This window comes from Ambystoma mexicanum, chromosome 1p, assembly GCF_040938575.1.
Source record: "Ambystoma mexicanum isolate Mex_15411 chromosome 1p, UKY_AmexF1_1, whole genome shotgun sequence".
NCBI lineage: Eukaryota > Metazoa > Chordata > Amphibia > Caudata > Ambystomatidae > Ambystoma > Ambystoma mexicanum.
The window spans coordinates 969,333,893-969,361,844 of NC_090921.1; the positions used below are offsets into that span (position 1 = coordinate 969,333,893).

Sequence of the window (27,952 nt, forward strand, 5' to 3'; positions counted from 1 at the left end):
CGACGCCACCTCGCCTTCTTGCAAGATCGCCAGAGCCTCTGCCCTCTTGTCGTCCGGTAGGAAGTCCAACAGGGGGGGCGATCTTGTACCACAATTCCATGTCGTAGTGGGCCACGATCGCCAGGGCGTTGGCCCCCTTAATCCCGCCGACGAGATGACCCCCGTCGTCCCATTGCATCCAGTGGAAGTAGAAGTCGAAGTCAATGCCCCCCCCCCCGCATTCTTCTTGGCCGCTGCCGAAACGACCGAATCCGGGGTGAGTTGCGCTCTAAGGCACAACAGGGCAGCGTTGGGGACCCGGTACTTCTCCTCGTACCGGTCCCTCTTGGCAGGTGTCGTGGACGTGTTCTTCAGGAGAGCAAGTCCCTCATCCCAAATGTCATCCAGCAACGGCACCGCGAGGACCGTCTTCCTCTTTGCCTCGCGTCGCTGGTAGAGGAAGCCTTCCTTCTTCTCTTCAGGGCAGAGCTGGAAAAGCTCGGACGTCCTGGCAATCATGGCGTGAAACGATCCAATTTCGTCGGGTGGGGAAGCACGAGGAAATCAGCAATGGGATATCCGTCCCGTCGTCACCACCACCATCCCTGTCGTGGCTGTATCTGTTCCCGTGTCATCCCTCAGGATCGGGGAAGGAGACAAAGGCTGAGAGTGCTGTGAGGGCTGAACAGGCAGGGTTGGATGAATCCTCCTCCTCTTGCTTGGAGGGCTTCCGACAGAACCGGCTCAGTCGGGTCGTCTGTCGGGGGCAGGGGCAATCTGGTCCTTATCTCCGTGCATAAGGCCTGGATTGCTGTCAAAATGGCCGCCTAGTTGTCCTGTGGCTCGGGCTGAGCCGGGCGCAACGGTTGCTCCTCCACGGGAGCCTCGTCGTCGCCACCCTCGGTCTCGTCGTCCCCCTCGTCGGGATTCCTCCCGTGGGAACGGGCCGCATCCAAATTCTTGTTGAGTCCCTCTTCGACTTCGACCAGCTCCTCCTCGGAGGTTGTGTCCGGGTCCGTAATGGCCACCGGCCCCCCCCCCTCTTTTTCCACCAGGGTCTTCACAGGGATCTTCTCAATGTGCTTAAAAGAGGATTCCCTCCGCGGGGGTAGGGAAACTCTGGGCCCGAGGCCTCCACCACTGGGGTAGCCTCCACAGGCTTTGCCAGGGCTGCAGCGACTCCCTCAATAGAGGCCTTGGCCGGGTGAATCAAGGCCTTCTCCACCTTGGGCGCGCTTGAGGCCTTCACCACAGGGGGAGGGTCACTGCCTCGCTCCCCTTGGGCCGGCTCCTTCGAGATCGACCGGGGCCTCTCCAGAAGCTTAGCCGGGTTCTCGGATTTCCTCTTCTCCGAGCCAGAGCCTTGGCTCGTGGTTGACTGCGTTGGTGAAGATGCGCCCTGCCTGGCAAGCGAGGAGCCCGACCGTTCGGCGCTACCGGTGCTCGCGGACTCGCAGTGCTTAGCCTTCTGTTGGGCTCCCGTCGCCGGGGCGCCCTCAGAGGACTTAGAAGATCACTCAGACTTCTTCTCACCTGCTGGGCTCTTTTCCAGCCAGTTGGCGAGACGGGTCCGACAATCCCCCATGGTCCGTTCAGACATGTTCATGCAAAACGCACAGTCCTTCTCCACGTGCGTTTTGTCTTCGTGAAGGCAGTAGAGGCACCTCAAGTGCTCGTCCTCCTTGAACAGGTTCTGTACCTTGCATCCAGGGCAGTTCCTGAACAGCTTGCCGGGCGTCGAGCTTCCTTTCTCCTGGGCCATGTCCACGAGGTAGGCCTCAAACTTCTGGAATCCTCCAAGAAGCGTAGCTCGACGAAAGCTTCACCCTTGAGGGGCGTAGAAAATTCTGAAACGGGTCCCCGTTCATTGGATGTAGAAACGGTGGAGCTTGAGGCTCGATTTAACCGAAAAATGAGATAAATCTCTTTGAAAAGCGCAAAACGCAGTAAAAGCTCGAGAGCTATAGCACGAGGACTCCCAACACTTGAACATGCGGTAAAAATCTGAGGATTGCTGCCAGGGGCGGGGCTTGGGGAAAGGGCAGTCATTGGCTGGGGGCAGTATAACCCAGAGACCAGTGATTGGTTACTACTAAGAAAGAGATCAGAAACGAAACTGATACTGATTTTTTCTTTACCGAGGATTCCCAGCCTGACAACGGGGAATATTCATGAGCATGTGAATTCATGCCAGACCCCATGCTGGAGAACAGTAAATTCTTCCTCAATATTCATTTTGATTTTCTTACTTTCCCAGGCAGTGTGGCACATGTTGCATGTGCCACATTTATAAAAAAAACAAATAGATTTTGATGTAACCAAGTACTTGGAGGCTCTGATGGTTTAAGAAAGGAAGGACTAAGTACGGTTCTTATTGTTGGGGTGTTTGTATATACAATTGTGGGTACATCCTTAATGTATTCCTGAAGGCCAGGGTCCAAGGCAAGTATGTGCCAATGTTTACGGGAAATATTAAATACCATGCGACTCTCTGGAGTATTACGTAATCATTATCACAGCATTGAAGTCTTGGGATTTATGTTTAACTCTTGGTTTGAGTAAATTCTGCCTATTAAAGCCAGAGCTCCTCATTTTAGCTTGCTCCAAAACCTCCTCAGTGTAACCTCTTTGTTTACTTTAGAATTCTTGTTCAAATTCAGCCACTTCCCTGCAATTCCTGTGTGCCAGAATATACTCTCCAATTGGAATGTTCCTGACACGGTTTGCTTAATGGCAGCTGGTAGCTAGTAAAACAATTTACCTCAGTCGGCTTTCCAAACGTTTTGGACATGAAACTGGAATCTTTAACATACGAGTATCCAGAAAGTCTATTTCTGTTGGATGTATTGTGCATGTGAATTTAATACCAAAATCATTTGCATTCAGATATTCGACAAAGTCTTGTAATACACGTCCAGTCCCTTGCCAGATCACAAAGAAATCTTCGATAAGCCGAACCCACAACTTAATGTGTGGAGAGAAGGCATTACCCGAGTACATATATACACTTTAAAAAGATTCCATTAAGAGGTTGGCTAAAGAGGGTGCATTAATTGCCCCACATAGCCAGCCCCCTTGTTTTTTCGATTGTATTATTAAACAAAAACACATTGTTGCTCAACGTACATTCTAACATTTCTTTTAACATTAATAGTTTCATCAAATAAGATCGTGTTCTATTGACATGTACAGCACCTTAACGTCAAAGTTACCAAACGAAAGTCCTCAGAACCACTCAAAGCTCTCTAACAGTTGCAAGAGATGCATAGTGTCCCTTAGTTAAGCAGGTATTTTAACCACCTCTCCAGAAATGATGCAGTCAATATTTTTTGAAAATTGTTCCGTTATCCAACACATCCCGCTTACAATCGGTCTCCCTTCCAGAATCGCATCAAAAGATTTGTGGACGTTTGGTAAAAAGTAGATGGGTGGTAGCTTGGGACGCTCAATTGTTAGAAAACACTTGTTCTCATCTGTTAATAGTACTGTCCTTGCTCACTTAAGACACCAACTTGCTTACATCTTGATATTTTTAATGGGGTTAGTTCTTACTATATCATAACATCCTGGAACATTTAGATGCAATTCTGCCATGTCAATATAATCTTTCCTGTTCATAACCACAAAGTTACCCCCTTATCAGCCTGTTCAATCACAATATTGTCGTACTTGCTAAGGGAGTTCAAAGCCTCTCTCTGCTGTTGTCAAGTTTACTGTATTCCCTTTTGTGGTACGATTTGTCCATGATATTGTGAATATCACGAGGAACTGCTTTCTGAATTAGTTCCATCACATTGTCTGTTCCAGAAAATGGTATACATTTGGATTCTTCATTTCTGTGTCCGTCAGATGTTTAGGGTCCATATTCAGATCCCTCAGTAGGTCTAGTTCATTAATGGTCTGCTGCTCTTCCAGACACAATAAAAATTGAGTGTCACCTATGTCTGTAATGGTAAGTTCACTTTCTACCACTATTTCTCAATGTAGCTGCTTTGTACTGCTTGCGATGAAAGAATTTTTTAAGTTTTAACTTCCTAGTGAATTTATATGAATCCATTGTGTGTTGATTCAATTACTCCTAGTGGTGAGGGCAAAAGACATCCCCTTGGTGAGAACTGAAACTCCAAAGTTCGTCAATTCCTTGTTAGAGATGTTCAGCCCCATATGTACAGGCATCGTGGTCATTGTTGCTTCTGTGACCATGGTCTGGTTATTCTCCTTGTGTCGGTCTCCTCAGATCCCTCATCTTCCACCTCATTCAGCAACAATTCCATGGCCGTTACTCTTCCAGCCAGCAAGCGCACATCTTGACATAGCAGATTAACGTCAATCTTAAATTCTATCTTGCTCTCTAGTGAGGATCATAAGAATAGGGAAATCGAGTTGTGTTTTAAGAATGAGCCATCTGAAGTGGCATCAATTCTTACAATGGGAATAGCTATAAATAGTTTATCACCTTGCCTAAAGTCTTGTCTTTCGCCCTGAGAGGTACATCTAAAGCCCTCTTTGGGGACAGTCTGTGCACCCTCTTCAGTCTCTGAAGGAAGTGATGGAGGAAAATAACAGGTAAAATACACCTTTTGTGAAAAATGTAATTAGTTTGCCTCATCTGAATTTAAGAAATGCAGGCGACCTAGAGAGGCTGAAACTTCGAAACTCGTCTCACTGAAGTTAATGCCACCAGAAAAGTGACTTTGAAAGAGACAAGTCTCAAAGAACACATGAGCATGGGCTCAAAGAGGGATGCCATAAAGAAAGTTGAACTACATTTAAGTTCCTTGCTCGGACCACAAAAGGTTTTGGAGAAAATTAATGTGCATGCCTTTTTAGGAACTGAAGAACCATGCATACTACACAGTAGGACCCATGCTGGAGTGTCCTCTTGAAAATAGAAAGGGGTGCTAGATAACCTTTTATTGTATAACCATTCAGGCCTGATTTGGCCAATCAAAGTAAAACACCCCAAACCGTGCCTTTGGGGCCCAACATGCCAAGCAATCTGTCCCAGCAGCAACCAACAAAACATATCAACAAGTGTAGATCAACTTGGTGGATTGGCATATTGCAGAGAGCATTAAACAAAGAACCTCCTCTGAAGGATCCCAGTCTTTGTACCTTAACATCAAGCATTGATTGGCTTGAAGCAACCTCCAGCTTTGGGTCAGTAAATCGTCCCTCCAAGGGATCTTCCAGGAGGGTGGGAGGTCAGCATGTCCAGCATGCCTGGGAACCAGGTCATTTGGGCCATGTCGGCACGATCAAGATCATGTTGTATCACTCTACTTCAACTTCCTCAGCACCCATGTAATCAGCAGAAATGGGAGGGAACGCCTAACTATTAGATCAAGGGCGTCTCTCGCCGAGGCATCCTTAGCAAAGGGCAGAGGAAGAAAAGGGTAATTCCTGTTTGGACCAGGAGGACCCAGGGCCCGAACCCCTGCTCAGAAACCATCATCATCTTGTATCCTGGTTTGCAACATTACGTGTTACTACTGACATCTGCAATTGTATTCACTCGCCCCTCTTCCTTCTCCACTCTTTTTACTGATAACTCTCTGTCCTCTCCTCCTTTCCCTTCCCTTCTCCCTTTTCCTATCTCCTCCCCTTACTTTCTTCTATGCACTTACTCTATCAGAATTGTCCCTGGACCTAGTATGATAGCAACCTCGTCTGTCACCTTCCCCCTCCCCTTACTTGTTTTTCCTCCCCACCCCCATTCCAGCACTATCTGAAATGTCATCAGGCCTAGTATGATAGTCACTTGTTTTGTTCCTCCCCTACCTTTCTGCACCCCTCTCCCTCACCTCTTGTTTTTCTCCGGCTTTACCAGAAATGTTGTCAGGCCTAGTACGGTAGTCGCTTGTCTGTTTCCATTTCCTTCCCACTCTCCCCCCTCCCTTCCTTATCTGTGTCTTACCTCTTGCACTATCTGAAATGTCGTCAGGCCAAGTACCATAGTTAATTTCACATACTTACTGTTCATGGCCTGTAAGAATGTCATTGTATTTTCCCTTGTTCCCTCCCTTGCCTTGAAGCACTTTGAAACACATTGTGTATAGGCGCTATATAAATAAACTATCACATCATATCATATAGGTCGAACTCCTACATGTATCAGTAGTGCATAGCCCAGAGACTTACCTTGCAGAATGCAGCAAAAAGGCATTGCACTTCTTGTTTGAAGAGGTAGAGCTGTGGCATACCCCACTCAAAGAAAATCTCCTTGTTCAGCTCCCACTCACGTGACACGCCTGGGAACCGACAAATCAACTGCATGAGCAGCCAGACCGCCCGCAAGGTGTGATGCCTTCACAGTTACCCACCCCCCCATTCTGGATCAACAAAAAATGACAGTAGTGTGGCCTCTCTGCACAGCTTGTGCGACACCATACCACCTCATCTTGTATGATGTAGCACATACGGTGGTGTTGTGCACGAGGACCTCAACAGATGAATCTTTGTTGGATGGTAAAATGGATTGCAATGCTAAATTGCCGTCTGGGTTCTAGCAAGTTTAAGTATAAAGACTTTGCTGAGCCTTCCCAAATACTGCTCACAGAATTATCCTGCACATGAACTCACCATCCCCACAAGGATGCTTCTGTCACTATGGTAAAGGTCAGCTACGGTTGATTTAAGGGGACCCCACCTGCTCGCCCCCAACTCCCACCCCTCCAAGGAGGTTGGTCATGGATGCCAACCAAGCAGGTCCTGGGAGACCCAATGGGGTGGGTGGGGCAAGGCTCCATTTCAACTGGGACCACTGCGTTCCTAGGCACCACTGTACAGACTGCATCTGCAGTCTTGATAACGATACTTGGAATATGCAAGCACCATGAGTCCTAAAATCCTCAATAATACTGTCCGGTGTCCCCCTTTCAGTTGAAAGAGCACTACTGTGGTATGAATGCTAGTCACTCACTCTAGAGGTGCGAAGACCTTGGCGCTTTACTCATAACTGCCCATAGAAACTGGAACCAGTTAGAGGGAGTGAGAAAGGACTTCTTTAGGTTGGAGAAACCTAAACTGTGAAGGATGCACATCATCCATCGGTCCTGTAAGGACTATGGCGTGAAGGAGCCAGTCAAGGTGGGGAAAGACGACGTGCACCTCCTTCCTGTTTACCACCAGAGCCATGGCCTTTGTGAATATTCTCAGGGCTGAAGTGAGGCCAATATGGGAGTTCTGCAAACTGGTAGCAAGTGCTTCCCACATCAAAACAAAGATATTTACAAATTATGGGGCGGATAGGAATGTGAAAGTATGCGTTCTGTAGATCGAAAGATACCAGCCAGTCCTAATGTTCAAAAGGCTTGTAGGATCTGCACCAAGATGACCATCTTGATTTGGTCCTTAAGAGGTGCTTGTTGAGCACTCTCTGGTCCAAGATGGGTTCCTCCATCCTTCTTTACAATTAGACAGAAACAGTAATACCAGTCTTTCCAGACTTACTGTGCTGAAACAAGTGCCACCTCTCCATTCAGCACCTAGTTCTTCCAAGAGGAGCAGTTCCGGAGGAGGCAAAGGCAAGATTTTTCCAAGAAATGTAAGCAATTTTCTTGTTCTACCAACTGTAAGAAGAATCTGTCTTTTGTGATCTGCTGCCATGTCTTCTTGAAGAGTCCTGCCCCATGCAGGAGACTTGTGGTGTGTGGAGGTGGTACCTTAAAGTGATGTTGCAGTGTGAGATCTACACAGGACCGAAGAGACTATTTTGTTGAGGAAAGTTCCTACCTCTGGATAGTCTGTTGAAGGCCCTCGGTGCAGCAGTTGTTGGTGTTGTGCTGTCCGTCTAAAATTAGGCGGAAAGGAGTAAAGTCTAAACCTCCCACTTCCAAAAGCAACAGAAGGAGTGGAAGCAGACAGACCCAACAACCATGTTGTCTGACATGAATCTTTACATTTTGTGGAAGATTGGACATTTGGGACTAAGAAGTGCTCAAATTTCAGGATTTTTATCAGGGTCTGTATATAAGGGTGGGCCAACCAAAATATAAACAAGATCATCCTCAACGATATAACAAAACATAGGACAGCTTGCTTCCACAAATGTCTCTTATGCAGTCTTTCCCATTCTCAGAGTAAGTGGTCAGACATTCAAGTGGCAACTGTCACTGTTTCAGAGTCCCAGCAGGCTAACCCCACTACTCTCTGATTATATGGTCTACAGGACGTCCTGAGGCCTTCTTCTGTTCCTTTGAGCCCAGGTGCAGACCTTCCAGGGTTCCATACCCCAAAACCTAGCTTGTCTTGATGTTTTGCAGGAGCCTGGTGTTCTCTTACAGAAGTCGTTTTGGGCAACCAAGAGACATAAGGGCAAATCCCTACTAGTCTTGCTTGCTCACTGTGTTCTTCCCACCTCTCTGAACTACCTCTAGGCTCCATGACCCCCACTGGAAACTCCTCCCACCAGTAAGACCTGCCGGGGGTTTGACCTGGCCCTCCGGAACCTCCTACCTCTAGCTGACTAACCTCCACTTTCTGACCCTAGACTCTCTTTTCAGTACTGTGATAAATTCCAGGTCCCTTTCTCTAGTGCTTTCTTTTTTCTCTTCCATACCTGGGGATATATTTTGATACACCTTGTGGCCAAATACGTTGAAAGATTTCTCTACCTTGGATAGTGGAACAGAGGCTGAAGTGTAAGAAGTGGATGGAAGATCTTTGTTCCAGAGCATGGCCGCAGCATGCACTGACTGCCCTGGAGGATGAGATGTTTTCTGTGAAACAAGTCTGTAATAATCATCTATGCATATGCTTACTTTTTGAACAGTATGGGCTTTTTCCCAAACCTTAGCTGCCTCCCTATTAAACTTTCTTTTGCATGTAGGCAACTCCCTCTGCTCACAAATACTGATGTCCGCTCAAACGTTTGAAACGTGTGAAAGTTGAAGGAGCCTCTCAATCCACAAATACACCAGGACTCCAAAACATCTGCTTGGAAAAATTAATTTTGCAGAGCACTTAACCTAATCTTCCAAGACATTCAGAGGCTAAGGAAAATTCACTTTGTTGGGATCCAGATGGCTCCCAGTGGCAATGTTGGGACAACATGTCATGGAGAAATACTGGTTGGCGGTAGTGGAAATTAAGTGGAAGCCAGTCAGGTAAAAATGGAGCAGAAAATCCTAAGTAAGGTAGGCCACTGTGCCCAGTTGACTCGTTACTGTTAATTGAAGCAAGTAATGGGTGTTGAGGCATACCTTGACCTAAATATGCAAGAGCATTATATTTGAAGTTACTATTGGGAACATTGTTTGTGGCAAGTCTTTCTAATAGGTGGAACTCTAATGTTCTAGCAGCTTGCCTGTTCTGTCTGAACGTAACTAAAAATGCCATTCACTTTCTCCTGACATGTCCCCATTATCTAGATCTGAGAAGAAGGTTTCCAAGGCCCCTTACCAGAGAGAGACTTGTCAGAACTACTACAGAGCCAATGCTCCTCTGCTGCCAATTTATTAGCAGTATATTGTACCTCTAAATACCTCATAGTGGCTTGGCGAAGAAGACAGAGTAAGCTAGCAAGTTGACCTTCTAAAATCATCATAAAATATTTGCTTGGATGGTTGTTAGAATAACATGAATAAGCACAATTGCGGGTTGATGGTGCGGATTCTTCTGCCCGAGTCCTTGTATGTCAAGCGTTGAACGGATATTAGAGCGAATTGTGAGGACGTTACTGCTCAAGAATAGTTTTGCTAATCAACAGCTAGAGGCTGTTTAATGCAACCTGTCTAGTCCTCCTCTTCTTACGCATGCTGTATAGGATGAGCATATGTGATAAATTATTAATGTGCTGACGCTGTCACTTGCATTTAAATGTTTTTATTCTAAATATTATGAATATGTACTTGAGCGTTGACGGTTTGACATGGTGTGTCATTTTATTATTGGCTGGCTTTTACCTATGTTTCATCTCTGATTTTATGTCAGTTAAGTTGTTGAAATTGGGATTTGTATGATGCTTGTTTTTATGATACAATATATATATCGAAATAAAGCTGAAAGCTTCAACCAGTGTGGCCATTAAATTACACCGCCAATGCACGTTCCTCCAGCTTCCCTATTAATAAGAAGCACCAAAGACAGGTCAAAAGCAACCTGCTTGACTTCACTCAGTCCAGAACAAGACAGGGATTGCTTTTCTACAATTTCTAAATCGTCCAGCTCCTCCAGAGCCCCCTGATTGCAAGCTACCATGAAGGCATCTATGTGAGCCTGGGAATGTGTTTTGATACACCTTGTGGCCAAATAAGTTGAGAGGTTTCCCTACCTTGGATAGTGGAACAGAGGCTGAAGTGAAAGAAGTGGATAGAAGATCTTTTTCCAGAGCAAGGCCCAATCATCCGACTGCCCTGGAGGATGAGATTTTTTCTGTGAAACACGTCTGCAATGAAAATGTATGTATATGCTTACTGGAGGACCAGAATGGGGGTTTGCCCAAACCTTAGCTGCCTCCCTATAAAACTGTTGTTTGCATGTAGACTACCCCCTCTGCTCACTAATACCGATGTCCGAAGGAGCCTCCAATCCACAAATACACCAAGACTCCAAAACATCTGCTTGGAAAAAGCTTTTGTAGAGCACTTAAGCTAACCCTCCAGGTCATTCGGAGGGTAATGGAAATCCACTTTGTTGTGATCCAGATGTCCTCCAGTGGCAATTTTAGGGACAACAGGTCATGGAGAAATAGTGGTTGGCGGATGTGGCAGTGGTAAAGTGGTCACTGATAATGGCAGAACAATCATTGTTGGTGGGGTCGTTATCACCAGGGGAGGCCACAAAGTAGCAGGGGCTGAAGGAGCAGGTTTTGCAGACACCTTTACCTCCTTGATGAGATCTGTAAAGTATCTCATTGCTTGAGCAGTCACCTGTTTGAGATAAAACTATATATCTTTAGCCAAGGAGTGGGAGGGAGCAGGTGCAGACGTGCTGCATGTTTTCATATTCCATGGTGACTGGGCCCTTTGAGGGGCTATACATGGCTCAAAGTAATGGAACTCCGATGAGGTGGATGGAATTTGAGATGAAAGTATCACTAAAATCACAGGGTTCCAGGTAGATCCGAAGGGAGACTTTATACCTTCCCAAGGAGTCACAACATGAGGAATCAAGAACTTTGACAAAGTGAGATCAGGTGTGTCTTATGAGATATCCAACAGCAAGGGAACAGACAGTCTCATCATGGGGAACTACAGCAAAACAACCTGAGTAAAGGCTCCAGGGGATTACATCACATTTCCTCTCAAAGTGCACAAAAGGGCACCAGAGTTTATCTTCATAGAAGCAACATGGTGGTCTGTCTTGCGCATCACCGCAGCATGCAACACAGCGTGGTGTGTGAAAAGCAATGGCTAAAGCATGTGGCCTGCCATGTCCAGAGGATCACACCCCTCACTGCAGATTCTAAGCCCCAGTTAGAACAAGCCAAAGTGCCATCAAGGACAGTGTCCCTGGCATGAACCACTAGTAGCATACAGAAAACAAGCAAAACCTTGCAAAGCCAGAGTGACCAAATCAAAAAAGAATAGGGAATCAGAGGGAGAACAAAATCACTGGGTGCAAAAGTAGTATACAGTCCGGCCAATGTGGAGAAAGACTGATACAAAGCCAGAGGGTTTTGCTGTGCAAAACGTTACATTCCTTTAGAACGGATATCCAAAGAGTATTGAAGAAATGGGCCATGGATAAAGGAGTACCTGGTAGCCTGGTGTAAAATCTTTGCTCAAATGAACGGAGCTGAGCAAGGATGGAAAAATGGTAAGGGCCAATCTTGTAGCAATGTTATGCTACATAAAGTGTAGCTGGAATTTTTCCGGTCTAGAGATTGGATCGTCTCCAAGATACAGTAAATTTCATATCCCTGCAACGTATGACCGGATTCACTAATGACTTCTTTGATCAACACTATCCTGCACGCACTACATTTTCCCACCCATTAGCAGCCCGGGATTATTGTAGATCCAGACCCTCAAAAAAACATGTGCTGTGACCTATGATGCTGGTGCAAATCCCTGACCCCGACCATACTCCTATCCTTTATACATTCCCTTTCTATACTCTCGTCTCTTGACCGTCAAATCCACCCACTTCATCAACCTGATCTCCTCCCTTCACAATCACCCCAGCAACCTTTAATCCCCAAGCTTTGATCACACGCCGAAGCCAATATCCATTGCCTCCTCGCTGCTAATAACTTTGCTTACTACTTGTCCTCTGAAATCCTAAAAAAATTCATGACATACTCTTTTTCCCCCTCTACCCACCTGCAAACCACTTCTCTGCACCTACTCTCAATTACTTCTTTACAACTCTGCCTGAATTAGCACTCATCCTCGCAGCGCTGCCCTTTCTTGCTCTCTCAACCCGTTTGCGCCGCAAGTGGCTCATCTCAGATCTTTAGCCTTCCTTGCTTTGTTGACTCTTCCCCACTTCCTTCAAATCTGGAACTGTGCATCTGCTTTTGAAGACACCTTCTGCTCTTCCCAGCAAATGTTCCCAGTTTCCCCCTGACCCAGTTATTTAAAGTAACAGGTGGTCTTCAACCTGGATCACACCAAGTACCTTTACGATAAGGAAACTTCAATCTGGCTTCCATTGTAAACATACAGACTGCACTAATTTAAATCTCCAACTTTCTCTCTGATGCTCACCAATGCAAACCATTTTATACTCATCCTTTTCAACCTCTCTGCCACTTTCAACACAGTCAACCAGTCCTCCAGTCATATTTTCTTGTCACTCTCCAAGACGATGGTTTAAAAAAGGAATTTCTTCCCTGGATCGACTACTAGCTTAAAGAATGCTGCTTTAAAATTGCCTGGAACTCACAAACCTTTAACCCCACCCATCCAGTCATCCCCTAAGGATCAGTCTTTGGATCTCTGTTCTCCACCCTCTATACCTCTGCCCAAGGAAGACTTCACATATGAGACTTCCACTTCTCTGCTGATACAACTCAAATCTTTTTCTCCATTCCCTCCTTCATCCCAGTCATCTTGGAACAGATTACCAACTGTCTCACTGCAAGTCACTGGATGTCCTACTGCTGGCTCATGCTGAAATCTTTCTAAATGAATGAAATCCTCTTTCTTCCAGCACCACCCAGCTCCTCCCCTCTTCTGTCTCCTTACCACCCGAACTTCTTATTCCCTTTCTCAAGGGTCACACACTTGAGGTCCTCTTTGATAGCAACCTCTGACTGCAACAATTCATCACTGCCTCTGCTGCTCTTATTAACTTAACATTCAGGAAAGTGTGTCAATTTGTTACTCACCACTCTTAGAACTTTACTACTGCTCATGTCTCTTCATTGGCCTGCTTCTACCTCTGGCTCCCTCTAGACAAAATCCTCATCTTCACTACCTGCATGCTCTACAACCTACCCAGACCCACACCCACACTTCTACCTGCCAAGACCATGCGAGTTGGGTTTCTATGTACAATTGGTCCCTTTCTTTCTTCTAGTCTACAAAGCTACCAATTGTCTTGCTTTTCAGTACCTGTTTGACTGAATATCTGTCTACTCAATCTCATACCCTCTACTCCTCGACTGCACTCAATCTTTGTTCCATACCTTCTTTGTGCCTCTCGATTCTGCTCTTTCTTTCTCCCTACTTGCAGTGCTCCATTTAAAAATCCGCTGCCCATCAGAATCAATGCCTGTCCAACTGTGGCTCTCTTCAAGGTTTGGCTTAAAATTCGCCTTTTGGCTAAATAGGAAGCTCCCCGCACCACCTCCCTATACTCATTATCTGAACCCATCACTTCCTTCAGTTGCGTGTAATAATGCGCTTGTGTATATTTGTACAGTACTACTGTTTTGTCCTTGGTCTACGTCCATCTTTGTTCAACCATCATAAAATGGCTTACCACCTGTTCCCAGCTTTGTGCTGCTTTACAGGCACCCTTCCAGGAAATGCTACCACCATCTGCTAATGTGTTACTTCTGTCAACAATTATCCATGTTCATAAACAAGATGTAAGTTGCATTTTGATTTTCAGAAGTCATAGAATTAATGTTCTCATTACTTTGTGTTGATTGGTATAAATTCATAGTACTAGCTTCTTCAGCATATACAAAGTGAATACTGGTATGGGACACATTCCCCACCCCAAGTGTAATTATCTCATCTCTGACGTGTTACCTTGTCAAGTGGAAACTTTGTCTTGTTCAAGGAATCCAGCGAGACTGTGTGCGAGCCAACTAGTAGGAAGTTGCTAGTTCGAATGTAGTTGCTAGTGGGAGGACTGCAGGCTAAACAACAAGATAAGAGAACACTAAAATTAACAAAACAGAAAAAAAAAAAAGAAAGGCGTGCAACTTAAAAACAGAAAACTGACTTCCTTACCTGGTGATGCAAGACTGGATTTCTGTGTGGGGAAGTGGGAAGAGATTATGGAAAGTTTATACGGATTTGCATTTTTTACAGAATTACCTCCTAAACTCTTCCAACATGCTCCATCATAGAATGGCTGTGCACCATTCCTCAATGCTAACCAACATGTCTGCCATTCGCAGATACCGGATTGAGCAGCCATCTGATACACATCCGTTCCTCCAAATCCAATCACCACAACCACCACCATAATCAGAGTGACTTTTCCTGCTTTACGCTTCTCATTCACTGGCTGCCTTCTCTGCAACTTCCACTCTGTTGCAAATGGAGGCATTACTTACTCTGGAACTCAGCAGCTTCTTTGGAGTGATCTAGAGGGAAAGTGTATATGTTAACATTGTTGCAAAGAACCAACCTAACAAGACACTAACATGACACATATTCCTGAAACCAATACTATGTGTAGCACACCACAGTATTACTTATAGTATTAGGGGCATCCATTAATTGATTGTGTATTCCACCTTGAAAGCTTTACCGCCAATGGGACTTACACAAAAACACAGACAGATATCACTGCAGCCGAATTAGAATCAAGTGGGTTTCTGAGACGACAACGTGAAGTCTCTTAGATAGCATCAGGGATGGAAATACTTGGCAGATCAACACAACACTGCAAACCTCATCTTTGCAAAAACAGAAAGAATTTACACATTACGGAGAATGGTATCTAATGCTTGCAGGATTAATGGGGTGTAAAAGTAAATATTTTAAGATCATCCACAACGTTTCCACACCTGGCAACTCCCAACACACAAAGGCCCCAGCCCGTACAAAATAATGCTACATGTAGTTTTAGCTGAGCAAAACTCCCTTTTTAGCTTTTAAAGCAGTAGATAGATTATAAGCAGTAGATCAGAAGAATTTCAAACTAAAGGCTGCGTCATTTTTTACATGACAACCAAAAAATAGTTTCACGTATGTTTAACAATCATATACTTGTTTTGCCCTAAATCAGTGTGATGTAAAAGTCTTGTTCTAAACTCATGCGGTAGGGAACCCTAATTTCACCATTATGGTTAATTACGTAGTGACAACTGTACTCTTAGTACAAAGTCCCCTTTCTTCCAGATCTATGTGACCTCCCATGGAAGGGGGGATGGGATAAGAGCCTGTTGTATTGCAGCATATTCTAGAGCTTTCTTGCATGGTGTGTATGACATGGCCATGCCCGGCCTCCCCAACCATAAGTCCCTTTTTCTTAAGTCAGACTTGTTAACTTATTAGTGGGGATGGCAGGAGTACATACAGAGGAAAGGGGACTTCAGACTAAGTGCACTTGTCACCACAGTGAGAAACATTTTTTTACTCTTACATCCCATCCCCTTTCCTCTATACTGATGGGTGATTCCAAAGCAACTCTAATACCCTTTAGGTTTTCTCGCACTTGCACGATCTGATTGACACAAGGCCTAGTAAGACAGTTTGTCTTGTCCTTTCTCTGCCTTCCCTCTCTTGTCTTGTCGCGACTTGAAACACTTGTGTACAATGTCTTTTATCATATCATATGTTTCCCCTCTTTTTATGAAAACATTTTCCAGAATACTGCTTGCCCAAATGCCACGTCACTCCTTGAACCAGTAGGTCACAAATAATATTTGCAGAAAGAGTGCAGCGTTTCTCACATGACAATCGACCAAACGAACATGTCTCTGAAATGCAATTTCTGCAGTTTTGGCTCTTAGCCGATGTGCATGGAGCCCCTCCTTGTGGTCTATTTCCCTTAGTCTTGCAGGCCTCCAAAATGAGCAACTAGCAGGTGATTGTTGCCTTCGATGTGGCTTACCAGCGGTTGTACCTTCGAAGGTTACAAAAAGTTGTGTAGTCTTTCTTGTTAATTTAGTAAGTTTCACTTAGTGCCCTGGCCACATACAGTATTGTACAAGTTACTTACCTGAACTCTGGTTCTCCAGCATGAGTCTTGCATGGATTCACATACTCATGAATATTCCCCATCAGGCTGGGAATCCTCGGTAAATAGAAAGCAGTTTCACTTTAAACTTAAAAACTGCTGGTCTCCTCTATAGCCTATCGGTGTCCTTTGGGTCATACTGCCCTCAGCCAACAACACTCGTCTTCCTGGCGGCCATTTTCAGATTTGATAGTGCATGTAAAGTGGCAGTATGAACCAAGAAGAGCCAGAGAGGGAAAGGAAGGAGGGTTCGCATGTGAATCCTTGTAAGACCCATGCTGTAGAACAAGAATTACAGGTAAGTAATTTGTACCTTCTCCAGGGTGGGGTCTTGCATGGATTCCCCTGCTCATAAATACAATTACACAGCAGTACATATACACAACCACAGGAGGTGGCACGGCTTACAGAAGCAATACACCAACTCCTGTAACAGACAACTAAAAAAAAAAAAACAGGTTGCGTAGCACCGCTTGGCCAACCCAGGACTCCTCCCTAGAATCCCTGTTGAAGTAGAATCCCATGAACGTGTGGGTAGACCTCCACGTAGTAGCCCGGCAGATGTCGAGCAGAGAGAAACGTTGTTGCTGCGATGGCTCTGTTGGAGTGGGCTCTCGGCGGGCCTGGAAGCAGTCTGTTGGCAGACCATGACAATGCATGACTCAGCCAGAGAGCCACCTGTATATGGAAGCCTTAGACAGGGCCTTCCCGTGTCCTACAGGTCCAAAATTGACAAACAGCAGAGACGTTTTCCAAAAATCTTTAGTGTGTGCCACATAGAACTTGAGGGCATGACCAACGTCTAGCAAAAGCAATGCCCTTTCAGCTGGCGAAGAAGCATTTGCAAAGAACATTGGCAGAACCAAAGGCTTGTTCAGATGAAAGTCCGATGGAACTTTTGGCATGAAAGTGAGATGAGTTCTTACTACCACCTTAGTTGCGTGCAAGGACAAATACGGTTGCTTGCAGAAGAGGGCCTGAATCTCCCCGACCCGCATGGCCGAGGTGATCGCCAGTAGGAAAGCGGTGTGCAACGATAGAAACTTCAATGGGGCACGATGCATTGATTCAAACGGAGGCCCCATAAACAGACAGGACCACATTAGGTTCCCAAGCCGGGGCAGGAGCCTTCACCGGCCTAACAGTCTGAAGAGAGCCCTTTGGAATTCTTTGAGGAGCCTGTGCAACCACAGGGAGATCTTGCCTGGAGCCTGTGTGTACTGGGATTATGGCAGCCAGATGAACCTTGATGGAGGCGTGAGCTAGGCCAGCTTTAGCTAGAGAGCAGATACGTGAGGAGCTGCAGAGATGTTACCCGGCACCATACTGTGAAGTGCTTCCATTTGTCCCTGTAGCAAGACAACATGGAGGGAGATCTGACCTTGGCCAGGATCTTCTTGCATTCCAGAGGTAGGGAATAAGTGCCTGGATTCTAGGGGTGGAGGGGCCAGGCTATGAGGCTCAGTGACGCCGGGTTGTAGTGCAGGATTGATCTGTTTTCCCTGGAGAGGTCGGTGAAGTGGAGGGAGCTGGATGGCCAGAAAGCTTTCACAGGTCCTGAAGAGGCTCATCTTTGTAGCATCCGCCATGGTTGAGGTGTCGAGATGTAGGGCCAAGAGAGGGCCTGTTGGCAACTTGAGTTGAAGATCTAATGATGGCTAGAAGATCTTCGCTGACAACGGGTCCCCCGCTGCCAGTAGTAGCTGCGTGACAGTAGACGAAGACTAAATGGAAGATTTCTTCTGAAAAATGCAAAAAAACAGGGAAAAAAACTATGATTTTCGAGGAGTGAAGCAAAAGGCCTCCCCAACACTAGAAGCGTGCGGTAAAAATTAGAAGATGGCTGCCAGGGGTGGAGTTTAGGAGGACACTAATGGGCTATAGTGGAGACAAGCAGTTTTCAGGTTTAAAGCAAAACTGCTTTCTTTTTATCGAAGATTCCCAGCCTGATGACTGGGAATATTCATGAGCATACAAATCCATGCAAGAGTCTATGCTGCAGATGTGCAGTGTTCCTTCTGCCTCTGTTTTTGGGTCTGTTAAAAAACAGGCAAAGTTATGTCCTCATTGATGTGGAATCAGGAAACCATCTGCGGTAGGAATGAGGGCTCGGTTCTTAGCACCACCTTTTCTTTGTGGAAGATTATATATGGTTTTCCAGCACTTACTGCTTGCACTTCTCATATCTGATGAGCAGATGGGATGCCTATCAGAAATGCGTTTTTGAGGCTCACCCAATGAAACTCTGTTTCAATTGATTTTGCATCAAGGCCGCTAGCAATATCTTTAAATCCACAAGGGAAACAGCCGCTTTGTTTCTTTAACCAAAAATGGTAGTTTGGTGCAATGTAATGACTTCTAACAACCAGATTGGCTGTGTTTTTGCCTCGTTTGAATTCAAGGCTGGCTGTAAAGTAACATCCTTGTGAAGTATATGGCAAGGTTTGTTTAAAATACTTCTTAAATTGGAAGACTAAGACGTATCTGGTAATTAATCTAATATTTAGGGATTCATTTTTCTTGACATTGGGCTCTAGTAATTTCTGTCTTCAGAAATCAAAAGCTTTCTTCAAAGCTTGTTTAATCACTTGCAAGGAGTAACTCCTCTCTTTGAGACATGTACTCATATCACTGCAAGCCGTAAATGAAGGGTTCTATTTAGCTCTGAGGTACTCTGAATATGGAAAGCTGCTGGGTGGTTGGCAAGAGGAGGCATGCAGAATAGAATTACCAGCAGTTTGGTAACGATGCATTTTAGTTAGAATTTGTCTGTCAGTCTCTAGTATCAATAAATCCAGACATTCTATTTGAGAATTACTTTTCACTACCATTACATAAACATTGGTGTGCTCTGCTGAGAGCATGAACAATTCACTTTTAAAATACAGTTAGAAGTAGCTTTCAGAATACTGTAAATATAGTAAAGCAATTGAATTAAAACAAATAGAATCAGGTGAGTAACCAATAGCTAAAGAACTAATGAGCTGAAAATTTAGCAACGCCATGCAAAACCTTAGAAATAAGGTACATTCTTAAAAAGTCCTTCCCTCGATAAAAAAGAAGAGGCATTGTGGCCTGAAGGGTCACAAGTCTGAATAAACGTTTTGTCAGGAGGCTAGCAGGTAGTTTGTAAGTGATCCAAAGTACAAAATTAAGAGGAGGAAAGTTCTCAACAGACCCTCTCCAACTCTAACCACCTAACGGGAGGCCGAGTGGAGAACACCTGAGCAGAACACCACTGCGCAAGTCCAGGCAAGGGAGAGGTAGGGCCAGGACCTACGCCCATAATACCCTATGAAGATGGGGACAAGTATGCATAGTGGAACACTACTTCGAGACCACCATAGGAATTTGTGAATGCAAATGGGCCTTCTGGATTCATGCATTGGTTCTGTTCAAGGAAGTCCAGGGGCCTTGAGCGCTGAGGTGGCCTCAGGTGTCATCTTATTGGGTCTGGCATGATTGTGGTTCCGTGCTCCGATGGAGCTGTTCTAGACACCAAGTACACCGACTACTGGACCAAGATTCCGGGGACGACTTCAGAGGACTCACAGGATGCGATATAGGAGGCGAAGAGCAATGGTCACTTGAAGAAAATGGTGGAAAGCAACCTTCGTGGCAGAAACAAAAACTGGTCCTGGAAGGCCCTGCGTGGTGAAGAGCAGAACCGTCAGGGAAACTTCTTATTCCACAAGTTGGATCTGCAGTGTCCCAAAGCTCAACTTGGGGTGTCTACCATTGCAGTGAAATAGCCCGGGATGACGTCTGTCTAGCCCACAGGATGATTCCAAGCGCTTTCAGGAGCTGGATCTTCGAGCAGAGGTCATGTCATGACTGGTCGTTTCCACAGGTCATGGGGTTGAACCACCAATGAAGGAATTCAGGAGATCTGCATAGAGGCAGGACTTCACAGGGGTTAGTGAAAAAAATAGTCTTGGCTAGCTTCCAACTACGAAGTTCAGGTCTTCAGTGGGCTGCCTGCATTGTCCGATAGCACAGCGAGTAGAGAGCTTGGTTTGACATCTGTGCAGAGCACACACAGGCCACCATTTGCCCTGCGAAAGCTGGAGTTCTCTCCAGGAAAGGGCTTAGTGTAGGATTGGAAGAAGGCCAACGTACAAGATGGCTAAAGGAGAGGTGAACGTTGCGTGCCACAGCCATTTTTGGGTATATGGTATTATATTATGCAGTAAAATGCAAATGTGCTCCAAAACATAAAAAGAAAATAGTAAAAAAGTATGTGCAGCCACCAGCCCCATCCTAGGCACACATGCACAAACTGTCTCATGGCACTTCACAAAAGTTAATGTGTGTAGGGAAAAATAAGCAGAGAATTTTACTATGAAGAACAGAGCTCTGATGCACTGAGAATTAGTCAATTCTTTACTCGCCACTCTTAGAATACTATACTACTGCTCATGCCTAGAACTTGGCCTGCCTCTGCTTCTTGCTCCCTCTAGACAAAAGGCCTCAACTTCACTTACCTGCACTCTACATCCTTCCCAGACCCCCGCCCACACTTATATGCCAAGACCATGCTGGTTGGGTTTCTACTTACAAATGCTCCCTTTTCAAGTTCCTTTTAAGTCTACAAAGCTACCAATTGTCTTGCTTTTCAGTATCTGTTTGACTGAATAAGTGTCTACTTACGGTTCCATGTCATTTTGACAAAGCAAATTACTTGATGTAATTTTCTTTAAAGTAATTGCTTCAAATGTTTACTTGAATTATTTTTTTTCATTTTTGTATTTTAGGGTGCTCCCCCCATGAACCTTGACCCTTTCACTACTATCCCTACCCCAGAGCCCTCCCCACCCCTTTTAGTCTCTTAACTCACAACTATCTATTTAAATCAAAGTACATTTGAAGTAATCATTAAAAAGTAAATTACTTCTAAGTAATTGCCGGTGTTAAAACAATGCGATACACTACTCAATCTCATACACTCTGCTCCTCCTCTGCACTCAATCTCATTGTTCCATACCTTCTTTGTGATTCTCGCTTTTTCTCTTTCTCCGTGCTCGGCCTGCTTCATTGGAATACCATGCCCATCAGAACCAAAACCGGCCAAACTGTGGCTCCCTTCAAGGTTTGGCTCAAAATTCACCTACTTGCTAAAAGATGGGGCTCCCCACACCACCTCTCCATCCTCATTATCTGAACCCATCCATTCCTTCAGTCGCGTGTAATAATGCAATTTTGTATATTTGAACACTACTCCTGTTTAGTTTGAAGAACTTGCCCACCATGGTCATTTTTTGTTTTGTCCTTGGTCTAGGTCCATCTCTGTTCACACCCTCATAAAATGGCTCACCACCTCTTCCCAGATTTGTGCTGTTGTACAGGCACCCTTCCAGGGAATGCCTCCACCATCTGCAAATGTGTTATTGTAAGTTATTTCTGTTAAAATGTGACATACCTATACGTAAAATAAAAAATAAAAAAATTAAACGATCAGATGTAAGTTGCATTTTGATTTTCAGAAGTCTTTGTTTTAATGTTCTCATTACTTTATGTTGATTGGTATTCTCAGATTTGGGGGGTCGATGTTAAGGTAAATATCAGGATCCTCCCTCTCTTCCTTCTCACCTGTATCTTGTTCCTCAGAGGAGCTCTCTGTAGATATCGTCCTTCTATTTCTCCAAGTTCCCTCTTCTCTCTTTGTAGGTTTTGGGACGGACTCGTCTGGAGGCCACCTTGCCAGTTCGCAGATTGCTCGGCAGTGGGACCCTCAGGGAGTCCGCCCCTAATTCCAGGGAAAAAGGCGTAGGCTGGAAAAAACCCTGGCGTGATGGTTAACTGCTGCAGGATGGAATGCAGGAGAGCGTAGACTACAATTCCCAGAAGTCTCTTCCGAACTTCAAACAAAGCGAAATCCAGGCACAACAAGGCGGTAGCGGGAAGAGAGTGAATGCAGCTGAGTGGAAGCAGGATTCGCACACGAAGAGGAGCGGGAGACGAAGGTTGTAGTAAATGGACCAGAGAAGAGTTGCTCAGAGCAGGGAATGCAGACAAAACAAGGTAAGCAGGAGACAAACGGGAGGTATAGCGGAGGAAAGCAGGAAGCAGAAAACCAGCGGGGAAACGGCTGGAGGGCAGAGAATACTCACACGAAGAGCGCGCAGGAAGAAACTTCAGCGTGTAAACCCGAAGCGGAAACAGAGGGTTGCAACGCACCGGCGTAGCTGTCCGGTGCGTAGATAACGTTGAGCCTCAGGGGGCGTGGCACGGCAGTCCGGACACTAGACCGCAGCGAATAGTTCTGTTAGTGTTTCTTCCATCGAGTCCACAACTTCCAGGACGGACGCGTCGTGACAGGTATAAACTCATAGGACTTCCACCTTCTACAGCACATCCTTCTACAGCACCTCCACCATGAATACCATTAAGAGACCCATTCCCCACTACCAAAGGTTACTACAGAAAAACAGATTAGCTTAGTGAGGCAAGTGATGCAAAAAGGCTTCACTTATCTCCAAAGGTCAGGAAAGGTTCAAGACAATAACAAAACGTGGGGTATCGCATTGATGTGTATGGTGGGAAAACAACGCAAAGAAAAACATCTTTCCTGTCATACTCAAACTTGGAATAATTCATACAAGACACTTTGGCCTTTTTTTTGGAAGTATGGCAGGGTCAGAAGATTAATAAAAGGGGCAAAACATTTAGATGAATAATTATTCTTTATTTTTCCTGCATGTATATTTGGACCTAGTTAGTACATAATTGCCAATTTACATAATGCCTAGTTAGTACAACATTGCCATTTTCCAGCAAACCTACTTAGTATGTGTTAATGTTAAAGGATATTTATACCTCACACTCACCAATGGAGTGGTCCATGGCACTCTGGCGGATATGAAAAAAAGGGGGTCGTTTGGGGTATGTTAGTAGGACACAGTTTGGAGAAAGAGCAAGGGAGCTGTGATGTGATGCTGGCAGCTTCAGTTTCGTTAACACCGTTCGCTAAGCTTTTTGGTGTGATATCCGTCATGTGCTGTTGTGCAAGGCTATGTGTGGTTTGTTTGTTGTTGCAGTGTAGTGAAGTGCGTGCAGTTTGCTGTGGTTTTAGAGGTATGGTTGAGTTTGATAGGTTTATGCAGAGGGGTGAGGTTTTAGTAGTGTTGGTTATTAGCATTGTTGTCTGGAGAGACGCACACTTGTGGTCCTCTAGGTATGACTGAAGGTAATATTCACAATCCTCTCTGGATGCAACACAGGCTAATAATCACAGTCCTCTCTAGGTGTGACTCAAGGTAATATTCATAATCCTCTCTGTATGCGACACAGGATAATATTCACATTTCTATCTTAGTGTGGCACAGGGTATGTCGGGGATAATTCTCAATTCTGTGCTAATTCTTTCAATCTTAGGGACCCCCAGCTCTTTTGCTAGACTTTAGGACTTTTTAATTTTCACCCTGGAGTGAGTGGGACCCTTTTCTCACTCTCTCGTGTATTTTGATCAGATTTGGATTATGTGTTTCCTTTGTTTTTTGGAGTCTGACAAACTCCATAGGCATCTACTTTTTGTATGGTGACACACAGCACCTTCAGTGCAGTGTGTCAGAGAAATCTTTGTTTAAATACCTTTTCTTGTAAGAACTACTGTTCCCAAGAATAGTAAAGTGAAATTGACTTTACTTACCTTTCCTCTTTCTAGATCCAGCACACCCCCATCTTATGTAGAGTGGTGGGGTTACTTAGTAGCCCCTTTTTCTACTTGCTCATGTAACATTTTTTGTTATCCTCACTACTTTAAATGGCTAGTGGCAGTGGTTTAATTTTCCTACCTTTGTGCTTTTCTACCGCAGGCTGAATCCTCAGCTGCAGTATGGCACCCATGGGTGAGCACTGTGTCAAAATGGCCCGGTGGTCTTTTTTCGCCATTTCTTGTTTATGAGGTCTTTCTTGGGTTTTGTTCTGCACGCCAAACCAGGTTTAATCCCTTTGTTAATGCAGCTCGGGCCTTTGTATGTTCATGTTATGATTCTTTTTACGATGTGTTGTGAATGAATTGTGTATGTTGACGTGGTAGCATCAAAAGGTTTTCTTTTAAACCAATCAAAGCTTAAATAAAAAAATATATATTAATCCCTTTGTTCATTTTGCCTTTAGCAGGCTTCAGTACTGAAACCCGTCTCTGGCTCCGGTGTGTCTGGCAGGGCAGGAAGTGAGGGAGGTGCCGAAACTCCCCCGTACTGTGTCTCCTTGGTTACCTGAATGCTCCCAGTCCTGATTGGCTGGCTGGTTGTCCTGGCAGGACAACCACCCTGCTGTGTGAGTGACCGCTAGGTGGTGCATGAATTGGAGAAACCAGCATAAAAGGTGAGGCTTCTTGGACTGAAGATGGAATAGACCACTGGACGAAACATCCAACGAAGGAATCGTGAAGAGAAGCTTGCTGCATCCTCCTGGACTGTTGACCTTCCCGGTGAAGCCCTGCTGCAGTGCTGAAACTCCTTTTCCTAATCGACTAGAGAAGCTCCGGAAAGGACGGCTTCTTCCCTTGGGTTAGTGGTACCAACTAACCTAGAGAACAACTCTGCTGGAAGACCTTCCCCAACAGGCTGTACTTCTTTGCTGCTGCTGGAATTGAGTGCCAGGGGTCAAGAAATCCGTAGTCGAGTGCAAAGTCTGTAAGCCAGCCCAAAGCTCCAGGAGTCTCCTGAGGACCCTCCCGAAGCAGGACAACCCAAGCTCGAGTCACTTCACCAGAGTGCTGGACTGAAGAAGTGAAGGAAGCCCAACCGGTGTCCAAGATCCGTGGTGGTGCGGTTTACTGCATGCTGAAACCGCAAAGTGCTGCTGAATGGAAATGAGTCCCTTAGCTGCCGCTGACCTCCGAAATGCTGTGCTGGAGTCCTCCAGACGTCCTCCCTCTTGTCCCCACGACTGAGGCCCAGGAACACAGGATCTGCAACAATGCAACCAAGACAGAAGCCAGCTTGATCCTCTTTTTCTAACCTAAGGTACAGTTCTGACTCAGGGGTACTTACCTCTGTCTGTAGCTTGCTTTTCTCACTTAAGACTTGCAGTAGCTGCATTTCTAGAGTTGATCTCAGATCTAACTTGCACAAGCCTAACAGCTTGTGGCCCAACAGAAGCTTGTGGCCCAACAGAGATTTTCTACATAAAAACTTTCTCACTTTGTGCAAGACTTTTTGCTATCTAAGAAGTGCCTCAGTTCCATAACAACGGCCCCAATCCCCCTCAAAATACTGGATCGAGCAGCCTTCCTGCAAATTCCAAAACACCTAGAAACAAACAACCCCCTAGGCCTCTGCAAATCAGGAATCAATCTATCAGCAGCCTTCAACTTAATCGACCATAACATACTCTGCAATCACCTCGGCAGCCCACTTCTAAATTGACGTCATACATTGGATACAATCCTTCCTCACAAATAGAACCAGGAGGGTCTTCTCCCCGACTACATCAGCACCACCTGCACCTGCCTCATGGGGAGTGCCACAAGGATCTTGCGTTTCTCCCACGCTCTACAATATCTTCACCAAACCACTATTTAACCTCCTCGACGATTTGGGTGTCACCTACACCAACCATGCGGATGACACCCAAATCCTCACACCCCTAACAGGCTCCTACAACCATGACACAATCACTAAATCAAATTTACCAAACAATCCAGGCATGGATGGCCCAACACGGCCTCTGACAGAGCTTCTCCTTATCGGTTCACAAAACCGACTCATCAAACTTGACAACACTTACAAATCCTTTACGATAGACGCCATCCCCATTAAAGGACGTAATCTCGACTCTGCTCTGACGCTAACGAGACAAGTCAACGCCACAGCTACTGTGGCGGCCTACATATCCAAGCTCATCAACGCTTGTAGACCCTTCCTGTCATCAGTCAGCTGTACCACCCTAGCTAGAGCCCTCACCCTATCCAGACTGGATTACTGTACTGCCCTATATATAAGGACTAACAAACAAAATGTAAAAAAGCCACAGCTGATCCAAAACAATGCACTAAGAGCAGCACTCGGCACCCCCAAAAAAGAATCAGATTTGTGAGGCAAGACGCTCTGCCCACTGGTTACCAGTACATGACCGCATTCTTTTCAAAACCCTCTCCCTGACACACAAATGCATCTAACAATCAGCTCCCAAATACTTATCCATCAAGTTTGCATAGAACAAAACTAACAGACCCACGCGTAGTACCTATACACATCTAGTCACCATTATCAAATACAAACTTCAGAAAGCAGGAGGCAACAGCTTCCCAGTGTTAGCTGCTAGACATACGCACTACCCGCATCACTAAGATTTGAATCCGCCTTCTGGACATTCCGCAAAAATCTGAAAAGCCGACTCTTCACTCAAAAGCAACACAATTAACACAATCACATAGCAGTTCCGCAGCCTTACACACAGCCCACCTGGAATATTTGCTGACACCGTCCCCAATCTGCTGCACATCAAAATGTAAAGTCATCTTGCCAACCTTTATTTCCAATGCTTATTTTATACTGTATCACAAAATGTAACCTAAACTAAATCGCTTATGCATAACATGTTTGCTGCTTTATATCCTGTATGCTAATTCAACTGCTACTGATAACATCTATGCACCTCTAAGAATATCAGCGCCCAGATGCCCCAGGGTTAGGTGCGCCATACCAATGCCAAAATAAATACAAAATAAATAAATAGACTTTCCTCCCAATTGACTTTGGCTGTCCTGGCTCCCTGCAGGTTCTTCTAATCCACTGACTTTGATTCCAACTGTCCTCTCATAGGTGGTACATTGGTTTTTAAGTAATATTGCTGGGAAAGGTTTTATCTAGATTTCATTGGGAGATTTTAAAAGGGCTCACATGCTCTGAGAACCTGTTAACCTTTTTCCTTCCTTTAACGTTTGCTCTTTGACCAACCTTCAAATTCACCAAGTACAAAAGTGATAAATAAATGTCATTACTGTCCTAGTTAAGTCACCTCAGGGTGTAGGAAGTGTGTATGAAGCATAGCTTCTACTTGATTGTCTTAGTTCTGAGAACATATTTTGAAGTGTATTTTTATTGTTGCACATTGCCCTTTTTAAAGAATTCTTATTTAAAACAGACCGTTAAAAAAAAAGAACATTCTTTTACTAGAAAACCTTCAGTGTAAGTGTTATTTGGATACTTTTATTTGTGGATTTCGATGCTACAGCTCTAAAGCGCACATTTACCCCTCTTGAGAAAAGTCTGGCTGCTCTGTCACAATACCAACTTGTGTAGTACAGACCCATACCAATAGGTGGGTTACCCAATACCAAGAGGACAAGGGTGTCTCCCACAAGGTTACTACTCCAATTCTTGCCCAACAGGCTAATATTCACAGTTCTGTCTTAGTGTACCATAGGCTAATAATTACAGTCCCCTTTAGATGTGACTCAAGGTAATATTCACAATCCCCTCTGGATGCGATGCAGGCCAATATTAACAGTTCTATCTCAGTGTGGCACAGGCTAATATTCATAGTTCAATCTTAATGTGGCACAGGTTAATAATCAGGTGTGGCTCAAGGTAATATTCACAAACCTCTCTGGATGCGACGCAGGCTAATATACACAGGTCTATCTTATTGTGGCACAGGCCAATATTCAGAGGTCTATTTTAGTGTGACACAGGATAATATTCACAGTTCT

The 27,952-nt window shown here is 45.0% G+C and overlaps 1 protein-coding gene across 6 annotated transcripts in view; it reads right to left on the reverse strand.

Annotated features, from left to right (window-relative positions):
• The window catches only part of LOC138582468 (anillin-like), a 717,297-nt gene that overhangs the window by 53,120 nt on the left and 636,225 nt on the right, over nucleotides 1–27,952 (reverse strand). For all 6 annotated transcript variants that reach the window (XM_069653796.1, XM_069653830.1, XM_069653821.1 and 3 more), the window contains 3 exons: nucleotides 14,660–14,689; nucleotides 14,331–14,352; nucleotides 14,127–14,236 (listed from right to left, as the gene is read on the reverse strand). In XM_069653796.1, the coding sequence (XP_069509897.1) occupies nucleotides 14,127–14,236; nucleotides 14,331–14,352; nucleotides 14,660–14,689 (162 nt within the window). The remainder of the gene's footprint in view (nucleotides 1–14,126; nucleotides 14,237–14,330; nucleotides 14,353–14,659; nucleotides 14,690–27,952) is intronic.